At 51.8% G+C, this 12819-nt stretch overlaps 1 protein-coding gene across 1 annotated transcript; it reads right to left on the reverse strand.

The window, feature by feature from the left end:
- Positions 1 to 2030: 2030 nt before the first annotated feature.
- LOC121796789 lies at positions 2031 to 2657 on the reverse strand. The gene has a single exon (XM_042195569.1). It carries the CDS (start codon positions 2655 to 2657, stop codon positions 2031 to 2033), a length of 627 nt encoding a protein of 208 aa, XP_042051503.1.
- Between the last annotated feature and the right edge of the window lie 10162 nt (positions 2658 to 12819).

Genomic DNA, 12819 nt, shown 5'->3' on the forward strand with positions numbered 1-12819 from the left:
ACCTCATATGCGGTTGTGCGAGGGTCCAGGCTCTAGAAAGCCTCCTCCACGTGGTGCTACTCCTGCTCGGTGTTCTTACGGCAAGAGGTGAGGAGTTGGAAGAGTATTTAGCCATCATATATCTCGCCCAAAGGGAGTTTTGCTCCCGGAAGCACCACAATAGTTTAATGTTGAAGGCACGAAGGACCTCCGTAGTTTTGCGGATCCCGAGTCCCCCTTCATCAGTGGGGAGGCACATTTGGTCCCATCCAATCCAGTGGGTCCGCTTCCTCTCACTCGTAGAGCCCCAGAAGAATCGAGCCATTTGTTGATCGAGTTGTTTGAGAGTACCGGCGGTAGGCTCAATGGCTTGGAAGATATGCAAGGGGATCGCTTCAAGAGTGCTCTTAATAAGCGTGAGCCTCCCTCCAAAAGATAAATGCCTGTGCGCCCACCCTGAGACTCTTCTTGCAATTTTCTCACGGAGGAAGAGGAACATGTCCGTGCGCTTTACACCTTGGTAGATGGGGACGCCTAGGTAGAGGAACGGGAAGGCCCCCCTAGAAAAACCCCCTTCCGCTTGAATCGAGCTTGCCCATTGCTCATGAATTTCCGCAATGTAGAAGTTGCTCTTGGCAAGGCTGATTAGTTGGCCTGAGACTTTTTCATAATTTTCATGACAAGCTCTGAGTCGGCGCAAGGAGGTAGCCGCCGCTTGTGTGAATATAATTAAGTCATCCGCATAGGCTAGATGGCTGATCTCGATACATCTTCGGGAGGCTTTGAAGTTCATCTCCTTTTGGCCGAGTATGAGCTTGTCTAGAGCTCGCGACAAGTAGTCCGCTGCAATCACAAACAAGGCGGGGGATATCGGATCGCCTTGGCGGAGACCTCGTGTTGATCTGAAGAAACCCGATGGTGCCCCATTGATAAGAATCGAGAACCAGCACGAGCTTATACACCTCTCCATAAGCGAGATCCATGCGTCCGGGAATCCCATGCGTCGAAGCACCTTAAATAGGAAAGGCCATTGGACCCTGTCGTAGGCTTTGGCCATATCAATCTTCACCGCTACATTAGGCGCTGGGGAGCATCGTGCAAGCTCATGGAACATCTCTTGAGCCAGCAGCGCATTATCACTGAGAAGCTGCCCTTTAACAAAGCCGCTTTGGTTTGGGGCAATGACCTGCACAAGGAAAGGAGAGAGTCGGTTCGTGAGTACCTTGGTGATGATCTTGTTCAGGACGTTGCTAAGGCTGATGGGTCGGTAGTCGGTCCATGACTCAGGTGACGCCTTCTTTGGGATGAGGACGTCGCTTGTGGCCGTGATGCTTCGTGGTAGGTACGCCCCCCCTGAAGAACTGCCCAATAGCTTCCACCACCTCCAGACCCACGATGTTCCAACAGGCTTGATAGAAGGTGGCAGAGAATCCATCGGGTCCGGGAGCGCTATCGCCGGAGATACTGAAGACGGCACTCTTGACCTCTTCCGCGTCCGGTACCTTTGCGATATCTGCAAAATGTTCGTCTGAATGGACTTGCTGGATTAGGTCGAGGTCCGGTTCTTCGAGTGCCGAATTTCTAGGCGCGAGAAGTTGTTGGAAGAAGTCCACCGCTGACTTTTTTATATCCTCTTCCTCAGTTAGCTCTTGTCCATTGGCACGGATCGAATGGATACGCAGCCGGACCCTTTTTTGTTTCACCCAGCTTTGGTAAAACCGAGTGTTCTTGTCACCCTCGGCTAGCCATCTCAGGGCTGCCTTTTGCCGCCAGAAGTCCTCTTCCATTCGCAGCAGGAGGATGTACTCGGCAATGTGTTTATTGATCGTTGTCCTATTCTCGGGCATTGGCCTTGCCTCGAACTATGATTGGGCCAGCTCGATAGCTTCCTCCTTGTCCTTAAGGTTCGCATGGATGTTCCCGAAAACCTCTTTGTTCCACTTCTTTAGAGCTCTTTTAACTCTAGCATGCTTGATTTGGATGTTTAAAAGTCCCCCAGCCCCCGTGGGTTCCTCCCATGCATTCTGTACAACAGCCATAAAGGCCTCGTGTCAGATCCACATGTTTAGGAACCTGAACGCCTTGCCTCCATTGGTAGAGATCGACATCTTGCATCTTGCTAGAACTGGGCCGTGGTCCGAGGCAATCCTTGGGAGGTTCGTAACCCGAGTGGCCTCAAAGACCCTGGTCCAAGCTTCACTAACGAGCACTCTATCCAATCGTTCAAAGAGACCATTTTTGGCCCATGTGAAGTCCGCCCCATCGAACCCGGGGTCGAGGAGCCTGCAGTCTTCAATTGTCTCCGCGAAATCGATCATCTCGGCTTGCCGGTTGGTGTCGCTCCCAAATCTGTCCCGGTGCGAGAGGATGGTGTTGAAGTCACCACCGACAATCCACGGTGTTCCTTCGAGGGGCCCCGCAATCTCTCTCAACCTATCCCACAGTGGGTATCTCTCGGACCTTGTGCATTTGGCGTACACGGCCGAGATAGCTAGTGGGCTAGTAAGCCGGTGAGACATAAGCCGCCCATGTAGGATTTGTTCCGTATCACAATCAATATCAAAAGTAGCTCCTTCTTCCACAAACAACCAGATCTTCCCCGACGTGTTCGAGCCAATGAAGGATAGCCCCAAGGCCTTGGAGAACCGGTCCGGATCAGGGGTTGTGAGCGGTCCCATTATTGCAAGAAAAAACACATTATGACATTTGATTAAGCGTTTCAAGACGTTTTGGGTTGACGCATTAGCGATTCCCCTCACGTTCCAAAACATGATGTTGTAAGACATTATTAACAAGTGGGAGACGTACCCGAAGGGGATGAAGTCCCTCCTTGATATTCAAAGATTTGTTGCGCTTTGTTCTTTGCGTATCCCTTGCCACCAGCCCTCTCGTCCCCCTCTTGCATGTCCATAGCCATGTCATCCGCATCTCCACAATTTTCAACATCAAACTCTCCATTCGCCATGAGTGAATAGTATTGGTTGGTGCTCATGTGATTCTTAGCCGAGAAATAGCCACATCCCCTTGTCATTGCATGGCGTGCGCCTCCTCTCGGATTCCCTCGCCTAGGCGGTGACATCGAACGCCTCCCGTTGGCGGGGCTCCATTCCGCATCCGTGACCCCGTGAGCTGTTGATGGTTCTGGGTGGGGTGCGATGAGTTCGACGGGTTCGGCGAGGTCTTCCCTCCCTCGCCCCCGAGTTTGGGCCCCTCGCTTTGTGTGTCGGGGCGCATTCCGCTTCCCATTGGAGGGTCACCCATAATGTCCGGTCCTTCCCAAGGAGTACCATCGGCATCCCCCCCATTTGTTTTGTAATTACTTGGTCGATCGCCCGTCTTGCCTTGTTTCTTCCCTTAGCGTTTCCATTCATTGTGGTTGGGGCCATTCTTCCCCATGTCTTGCTTCCCTTTCGTGCCTTGGCCCTCGGGGTGTGGCTGTTTTGGCGGAGCGGTGTTGTAGTTTCTCTTTTGCGGTCGTTCCTTCTTGCCCGTCGCATAGCACACATCACTCGCATGGCCAACGTGCTTGCATTCTTGGCAATATGATGGTATCTTGTCCCACCGGACTCGCTGCACCGTTTCACGACCACAAAGGTCGAGGATTATCTCTTCAGGGGGCGGTTTTGTGATGTCTATCTCGACGCAAATTCGAGCAAAGGAAAGTCTAGTCTTGTTGGCCGTGGCTCGATCAACTTGAATTGGGGTGCCAAGGAGCTTGCCGATGGCGAATAAGGCGGATTGGTCAAAAAGATGAATTGGGAGGCCGATTAGGTTGCACCAAATTGCCGCGATCGGGGACTCGCAATATGCATCAAAGTCCGGGGACCATTTGAAAACCCTCATCGGATGGCGGTCGATGAGCCATACGGGCGTACCCTTTGGTCCTCCGAGGAGCCGGGCATAATCCGCTAAGTCCTCGCATTGGATGAGAATGTGTTTAGCGTTAATGTATTTCCAATTAAAACCACACCGGAGTTTAATACTATCAAGGGCCTTTTGAATTTGAAGACCCGTTGGGATAGAATGAGAGAACTTACCCACAATGGCGTGACCCATGCTTTCGGCAAGCTTTTGAGTTTCCGCCCCGGAGAAATAGATGGCCGGGATGCCGTTGGACACGGAGGCAAATCCAATGTTTTGGAGCCTCTCCGGCTCGAAGGCTTGGGGGCCGATGGTGTCGGTTGAGCCTTTGAGCTTATCCGCCATCGATTTAGGCCTGTTGAGATGGCCCGAGGTGCCTTTAGTCCCCCCTTGTTGGTTGCCGCTCGTCGAGCCCGAAGGTGCAGCCTTCCGGGTTGGGTCTATCGTGTCCATCGGCTGGTTCGATTCTCTCGAGTCCGCTTCATTCCCTTCGGCTCCTTTGGGATTTGCCGCCCTTACGCTTGAGTTACCCTCGATCAAGGAAGGAAGGCCGGCATGGTGCTCCCTTGGTTGCGACTTTTCAGCTTCAAATGTGTCTCGGATCTTAAGCGTCCTCCCTTTTTCTAGGGTAGGGAATTCTTCGAGGGAAGGGAAGTTTGGAGCACCCCTTGGGGGTTTTAATGGTTCGAGTCTCGGCCATGGTGTGGGGTAAGGCTCGGTAGTCATGGACTCGGGTCCCGACGGGCCGGCCGTAATGAGAGGTTGCGCAACCAATGTGACTAGCATCTCCGCCGAGTCCAAGGTGGCTAAGTGGATGATTTCAGCCTTTTTTGGTTGCATTGGAGCCTCCACGACAGTAGGCTCACGTGAACTTTTGGGACGGAAAGGAGATAGCGCACTTTCGGAAGGTGGTTTTGGTCTCCAAGCCAAATCGGGAAAGTTGGCTTGCTACAAAAAGGAGCTAGTTTTTTATTGTTTTGGGGGCTCAACGGTCGCATTGGGGCCAGCATCACGTGGTGTCCCGAAGTGGCAAGGCGCCAAGGGACTTTCGGAAAGGGAGTTTGTTGTTGTGCCCATTTCGGGCAAGTTGACTAGCGCGTCCACCAAGGCCTTTTGACCCATGCTAGAGCCATCTCTCTCCAAGCGGCCATCATGTGGGAGGTTGTGCTTGACTCCGTCACCGGTCCCTGCGCCTACGCCGGCCGCAAGATCGTCGGCCGGAGCGTCACCATCAGTTCCGGCACCGACAAGTTCTTCATTGCTCTTAGATTAATCTTCACTATTGGGATTAGGGGGGGTTCCATCGGCGTCGGGAAGATGGGGCCTTTGCATTTTAGACTTCCGACCGGCGAGCTCCCTTCGGCCCCGAAGTCAATCTTCTTCCTAAGTTGTTTGTCTTCCGGCATCGGAGAGGGTACGAACCTTTTCCGACCAGTGCCTTTGGTGGGAGGGGCTGGTGTACTTTTTCGTTCCTTCACCTTCATTTTCAAGGTTTTCCTCGACGTTTCCTTAGAGGGGAGGTTTATGGAGGGAGCCTCCTCCGACGTGAACGTCATTGGCTGATCCGAGAGAGGATCCTCAGCCGACCGGAGGACCATTAGCTGGTCCGAGATGGTGCGGGGTTCTTCGGACTCCGGGGGGGTCCGGCGGGAGCTCCGGCATGATCGAGAGGGAAAGTCGAGACACCGGCCGCACCGGAGCTTTGTGCGTGCCTAGGGCAAGGAGGAGTGGTTTGGAGTGACAGACCGAGGTCGGGAGGGGTGGTGGGTGGCTGGTGGAGGTAGGGGGCGTGTGGGGGGACCGCCGACGAGGGTGGGCAATAAGAGAGTGGAGAAGGCGGGGGTGGCCGGCGGTGGGGGAACTCTTGAGGTGGGGGAGGATTCTAGAGAGAAGGGAGAGAGTCAAACTTCTTGAAATAAATATGGGTACAAAAGAGCTTTTGGAAAGTGGTTTGGTCTCCTACCACAATGGTGACTCACGTGATGCACTAGACTTGGGAGGCCAGCCAAATCCTACCAACCTCCTCCTTGTAGCCTCCTTGGACTTGGCGGATACACTTGACGCCATGGAGACCCAACCGCTCATCGACGCCGGAAAAGTGGACATGGGGCGACCGGCGGCCGAGCCGAATCGGATACTTAGAATTCGTAATGACCCCTCCCCCATAACACCCTCGTCGGCCTTCAAGAACTATCATAAAGAATTCCCACCTTTAGAGAAGGGGCGCACCCTCAAGCTTCGAGACTCCTTTAAGAGTGGCCGGCCGAGAGGGTTGCAACCGCCACCAAGCTCCCAATCAAGCCAAGATGTGCTACAAAACGCGGGGGCGATGGCGCATCCCCAAGAGTCACCCACGAACCCGGCTATCACCCCTAATGTCGTGGAGCAAGAGGAGATCATTACGACAATTACCATGGAGGGAACAATGGCCAGCCAATTTAAAGTGAATCCGTTAACCGCAATGAATGCTACCCACAATAGGGCCGAGAAGGGAGTTGGACCAGACCCGGGTGTCCCCAAACAGGCCGGTGGAGCCGCGGTGGGGACGGAAAACACTATTGCATGGCGATCTATGGCTGATATGATCAAGGAGGTCCCGGACCCGAACGGCCCACAAGTTTTCGCACCCGATAAGCTCCAAACCATTGGTCTCGCTACGGTTTCAAATGGGATTCCGGCTATTTACTTTTCGGGAGTGGAGATTCGGAAGCTCGCCCAGAATATGGGACATGCTATCGTAGGTAAATTCTCCCACTCTATACCATCAGCTGGTCAAATACAAAAAGCTCTCAATAACATTAAATTTCAATGTGGATTTACTTGGAAATATATTAATGCCAAACATATTCTCATCTAATGCGAGGAATTGGCGGATTATGCTAAGATACTTAGTGGCCCGAAGGGGACGCCGGTGTGGTTTATTGACCGCCACCCGATGAGGGTGTTCAAATGGACCCCAGATTTTGATGCATATTGTGAGTCGCCAATCGCAGTGATATGGTGCAACCTAATCGGGCTCCCTATTTATTTGTTCGACCAATCTGCATTGTTCGCCATTGGCAAGCTTCTCGGGACCCCAATCCAAGTGGATCGAGCCACCGCGAACAAGACTAGGCTGTCCTTTGCGCGCATTTGTGTCGAGATTGACATCACAAAGCCCCCCCAAAAGAAATAATATTGGATATTTGCGGAAGAGAGACGGTGCAACAAGTCCGGTGGGACAAAATTCCAGCCTATTGCCGCGCATGCAAGCACGTCGGGCATGCAAGTAATGTGTGCTATGCAGCCGGCAAGACCGAACGGCCGGCAAAGAGGAACTACAATATGGCCACCCCTCACAAAGCCAATCAAGATGGAAATGATCAGACCGAAAAGCAAGCCAACTCAATGCATAACCCAACTGACACCAACGAATGGAAACGCCAAGGAAGAAACAAAGGCAAAGGTGCGCAACCGAAAGCCAAACCGAATCGGGAAGTGAGGATTGAACCGGAATGGGAGGGTCCGGATATTATTGGTAACCTACACGGAGAGATTGTGCTTGTGGAAAACGAACCTATCATTTGTGAGCCTCGAAGAGAGGGGATGAGAGATAAATCCCCAAAGGGGTCGGGAAGAACTGTGTTGGCAAATGCGGATGAGGTAATGGTTGATAATTGGGAACAAGGTGATTCTTCTCGCCAAGGCACACCAAGCTACAGAGGGGGCTCCCGAGGGGGTTCGAGAGGGGGATCGAGAGGGGGTTGGCGCCACCCTTCGTCAAATGATGGTAGGAAGGGTGATGATTGGATGGGAAATGTCATGAGCACTAACAAGTACTACTCGCTTATGGCCAATGGGGAGTTTGACGTCGATGGATGCGGGGAGGAGAGGACATGGCTGCGATGGACAATCAGCCACTTAGCGAGCACGATAATGAATCCCTTCCGCGCCTTGAAGACAAGGAACAAGCACGGGACAAAGAACAGCAAATTGCCTTACTTCAAGGAGGGCCTTCACACCTTCCGGGTACGGACTCTCTTTGTTAATTATGTATTTCAATATCATGTTTTGGAACGTTAGGGGCGTTGCGAATGCGGCAACCCAAAACGTTGTCAAAAGATTAATTGAGCGGTATAATGTTTCTTTCCTTGCAATAATGGAGCCTTTTACAACTCCCGATCCGGATCGCTTCTCCAAGGCATTCGGGCTCAATTTCCAAGGAGCAAACACATCTGGGAAAATATGGATTTTCTGTGAAGAGGGAACCACTTTTGATGTCGAGATTGATGCGGACCAAATTTTACCCGGACGGCTAATTACATACCGAACGTCAAACCACATCTCCATCTCGGCGGTTTATGCCAAATGCTCAAGGTCGGATCGTTATCCCCTATGGGCCAAAATGAGGGAGATATCAACGCAGGCTGTGGGAACTCCTTGGATGATTGGTGGGGACTTCAATACAATCCTCACGCTTGAAGATAGGGTTGGAAGTGAGACCAATAGGCAAGCCGAGATGATTGACTTTGCCGAAACCATTGAGGATTGCAGACTTCTTGATCCAGGGTACGATGGAGCAGACTTCACTTGGGCCAAGAATGGGTTATTTGAGAGGTTGGATAGGCTGTTTGTTAATGAGGTTTGGTCCAATGCCTTTGAGGCAACACGGGTGTCTAACCTACCTCGAATCTCCTCGGATCATGGACCGATCCTCGCCAGATGCACGATCCCGAGGCCTCCAACATGGGGTAGCGCCTTCCGATTCCAGAATATGTGGGTTCGACACGAAGGCTTCAAGAGACTCATTCAAGATGTTTGGGAAGAACCGACCGGGGCGTCGGGCCTGCTCAATCTCCAAACAAAGCTAGCCAGAAGTAAAAAAGCACTTAAGGCTTGGAATAGGGAGGTATTTTTTTTTTTTAACACACCCCAATAGGCGGAGGGTTGAGGCGGACCCACACCTGTGCATTACCAAAACCATTGGTTACAAACAAACATACACCGAGTCACCCAAAAGTAACGACTCGCCAAGGCATGACAAATTAGAGTACAACGAGGGCCTCCCTAACAACTAGAGGTGGTCATCTATATACTCTCAAAATCCAATTACCATTTGATACAACCTTTGTATCCCCAACACTTCCGTCCATCACCTAGCTAAGGCCCGCAATAGGGATACCTCCGCTAGGTACATGCCCTCCTGGATCAAGGTCCTCGATGTGGCCCTCTATCTCCCGGTTGGGGCGCCCACATGCGACACTAATGAAGCTAAAGCTCGCGTCATTCGCACCAGATGGGACACTCCCAAATGTCACCGTAGCAACATTCTCCTTCAAATGCCAATCATCAACGTGTGGAGCCTTGGTGTGCATATTGCCCTCATGCACTTTTCCTTTCCTCTTCCTTGACACCAATTGGAAGCCATCCTCATCCACACTTGGGTGACTCCTACTAGCCACTCTTGACTTCGACGATCCCGCACCCAATGTACCCTCGATGTACTCCGCGTGGTTGTTACAATCTTTGGGCTTCTCCAACTGTCCAATGGACGATGGAGTGCCGGGCCGAGCATTCACCTTTGGGCGCCACTCACGGTGGATGATCTTGGCGGCATGGCTTGAGAGGTTCTCCTTGTATGGTGCTCGGCGACCCTTGTCTCTACCCCGAGACTTCCTTCCCGCTGCATGGCAATCCTCTTTCTCATGCCCAACATGTTTACAATTATCACAAAATAATGGAATACGGTCCCATGCCACTTTGTACCTCGAGTCTTTGCCTCGGATATTAAGGATGATCTCTTCCGTCGGGAGAGTAGAGATGTTAATCTCTACGCAAATCCTCGCGAAGGAGAGTCGACTTTGATGTATTGTGGCATGATCGGCTTGTAGTGGCTTGCCAAGGAGCTTACCGATTGCCAAGAGGGCCGATTCCTCATAGAGATGAGCCGGTATACCCAATATGTTACACCACACGGCAACAATTGGCGACTCAAAGAACGTGTCAAAATCCGGCGCCCACTTGAACACCCTCATCGGATGGCTATCAACATACCAATTTGAACTCCCATTAGGGCCATTTAGCACCTTAGCATAATCGGCCACCTCTTGAAATTGGAGTAAAATATGCTTAGCATTCAAGTATTTCCATGTGAATGCTCCAACTAGCCCCATGTCACTAAGGCTTTTTTGAATTTGGGTTGTGGACGGGAGTGAATGGGAGAACTTCCCGACAATAGCTAAACCTAGCTTCTCCGAAAAAAAATCCGTTTCAAAATCGGAAAAGGAGAGCGATGGCGTACCTTCATAAGAGTCGGCTGTCCCCAAAGGCTTGGTCTTGCCGTCGTCCAAGGGGATTGGCTCGGGCTTCCGATTTGGGGCTGATGAACTCTCCACGGCCCCGGTCCCCCGGCGGTTGGAGTGATTCATTGCCGCCTTCCACACATTCGCCGGCGGTGCCAGCGTTTCCGACGAATATTCCGGCCGTGCCAGCTTTTCCGGCGACGGCGGTTGTGCCATGGGGGCATGGTCTTCCATGCGTGCATCAGCCTCAAGGTGGAGGAAAGTAGCACATGGTGTTGCTTGTGAGTACAACTTGTCATTTTCCCCTTTTGGAGCAACACCTTCTTCCCCATGCAAAGTGGTCTTTGTTTCTACCTCTTTTTGCAAGTCACATGATTCCAACACATCACATGCCACCCCATCATCTAGCCTAGGACCCATGTGATGCATTGTACTTGCACCGGTTGGGTGTTGGTCCAGCTCACTCCGGCTCGCCGGCGCCGGCGAAATTCTGGCCATCTTCTTTTTGGCCCTACAAACATCCGATCCAAATTCTGATCCGGCACAAGCGAGGCCTCGTCGTGGCTTCTCCGGATGTGGCGTACCTGCGCGCTTTGTTTTGGGTCTTGCAATCGAGTGGAAGTTCCACTCCGTCAAAGAGAGGGGTTGCGTTGTGGAGCTAACCGCCGTGATATCCCCCTCCGGTAGCTCACCACCGGATTTCACCATGGGATCAGGTGCAAGCACATATCACCTCCGGACGGGCGAGAGAAACCTTGGCCGAGAGACCGCGCGTGTCCCTCGGCTGCCCCGTCGGCGGGGAAGACGCCTAGTTACCGTCGACGTCGAGGAGTTTAGAGAGAGAAGTTAGAGAGAAGGGAGAGCATTTTTTGTTGTTATCTCCTTATGTTGGTTTGGAATAAGGAGGTCTTCGGCAATATCCATTCCAATCTCCAAGAAAGGGAGGTGAGGATCGCACAAGGCCAAGCCGATTTTGAGGCTGATCCAACCCCCCGGAATAGAACCGAGATCAATAAAAGCATTGCAGAATACATCCTCCTATTGCGTATGGAAGAGGACTTTTGGAGACAGAAAGCAGCCCTAAGGTGGCTTGCGGAAGGTGATAAGAATACCAAGTTCTACCAGAGCTGGGTGAAACAGAAGAGAGTTAGGCTTCGTATACAATCCATACATGCGAATTGCCAAGAGATTGCGGACGAAACAGAGGTGAGAAATTCGGCGGTTGAGTTTTTTCGGAGCCTCCTCGCACCGGATAATCCGACACTTGTGGAGCCGGATATTGACTTAATCCAAGAGCTCCCTCCTACCCCGGCCTTAATGGAGATCCATAAGCCCCCAGATGCCGAGGAGGTGAAGAGAGCGGTATTTGATATCTCCGGGGACAGTGCTCCGGGCCCGGATGGCTTTTCGGCGGTCTTTTTTCAAGCTTGCTGGGGGATCATTGAAAAGGATGTTGTGGATGCCATAATGCAGGTCTTCCTTGGAGCATACCCTCCTAGAAGTATCACGGCCACAAATATTGTCCTTATCCCGAAAAAGGCCTCGCCCGAGACGTGGGCTGACTTCCGCCCCATAAGTCTTTGCAATGTCCTTAACAAGATTATCACAAAAGTCCTCACTGCTCGCCTCGGCCAGTTCCTGCCCTAAGTAATTTCAACAAACCAGAGCGGCTTTTTTTTTTTAATCAAACACCTTTACGGTGGAGGGTTCGTGGGTCCCTCATCCCTATATATCAAAAAGGAGCAGATTACAAAGTTGTGGCCACACCCAAAAGTGATGTGCCAACATAAAAAATAGGAGTAGTAGGCGGTCCAGGGCCTGTGCTCGGACCTCATCATACTCCCAACAGTAATCCTATCACAAGGTCTAACCAAATCAAACCTATTACAAATCTTACAAAGCCAATCATACCAAAAAATATCCAGAATAAATTAGTCGAGCCAATCACAAGCAAACCTCTTCTAACTTCTTTCTTCGGTTTGGGCTCGGGCATTGGGGATCCCCATCTGTTCCTGCCTATCCATTGTCGTCTTCTTCCAAGCAGATGTTCGGCACTCCAAGCCGTTCAAGGCGAACCATGGCGGTTAGTAGCCTAGGAGTGGCCTCTATATTTACCTCTTGATGATGCGGCGATTCCTTTCCCAATTTAGCTAAGTACCCGGCCACCTTGTTGCCTTCCGGATGAACTTAGTTGAGTTTGAACTTACCCTCCTTCATAATGCCTTGGATTCGTACCATTGTGTGACGACATGCTGCCGGTCCCCAATCCCTTGACTCAATAGCTGCCCTAGCTTGATGTGAACTTGACTCTACCCGATGAATGCGCCTCGCCTCTCGGCAAATGCCATACCTCGGTGAATGATTTCGAGCTCGGCCTCCAGCTCGGAGTGTGCACCAATCGGCGTATAGAAAGCCCCCACCATATTACCGAGATGGTCTCGGATGATCCCACCTCCACTGGCTCTGTCCGTTGTCGCATCGTATCTGCCCATGACGTTTAACTTGAGCCATGGAGCATCCGGGGGTTGCCATTTGATAGCCACGGCCCTTCTTGTTGGTTCCTTCGGTCGAGGGGGGGAGTGTTAACCCCTCAAAACGGACATCCTTGAAGTGCTTCGCCCGTGCTCGCCCACTTTCCACCAGTTTCTGGACATATAGCCTGACTTGCCATACCACGTTATAAGCCCTGAAGCAAACC

This window comes from Salvia splendens, chromosome 3 (assembly GCF_004379255.2).
Source record: "Salvia splendens isolate huo1 chromosome 3, SspV2, whole genome shotgun sequence".
Classification (NCBI taxonomy): Eukaryota; Viridiplantae; Streptophyta; class Magnoliopsida; order Lamiales; family Lamiaceae; genus Salvia; species Salvia splendens.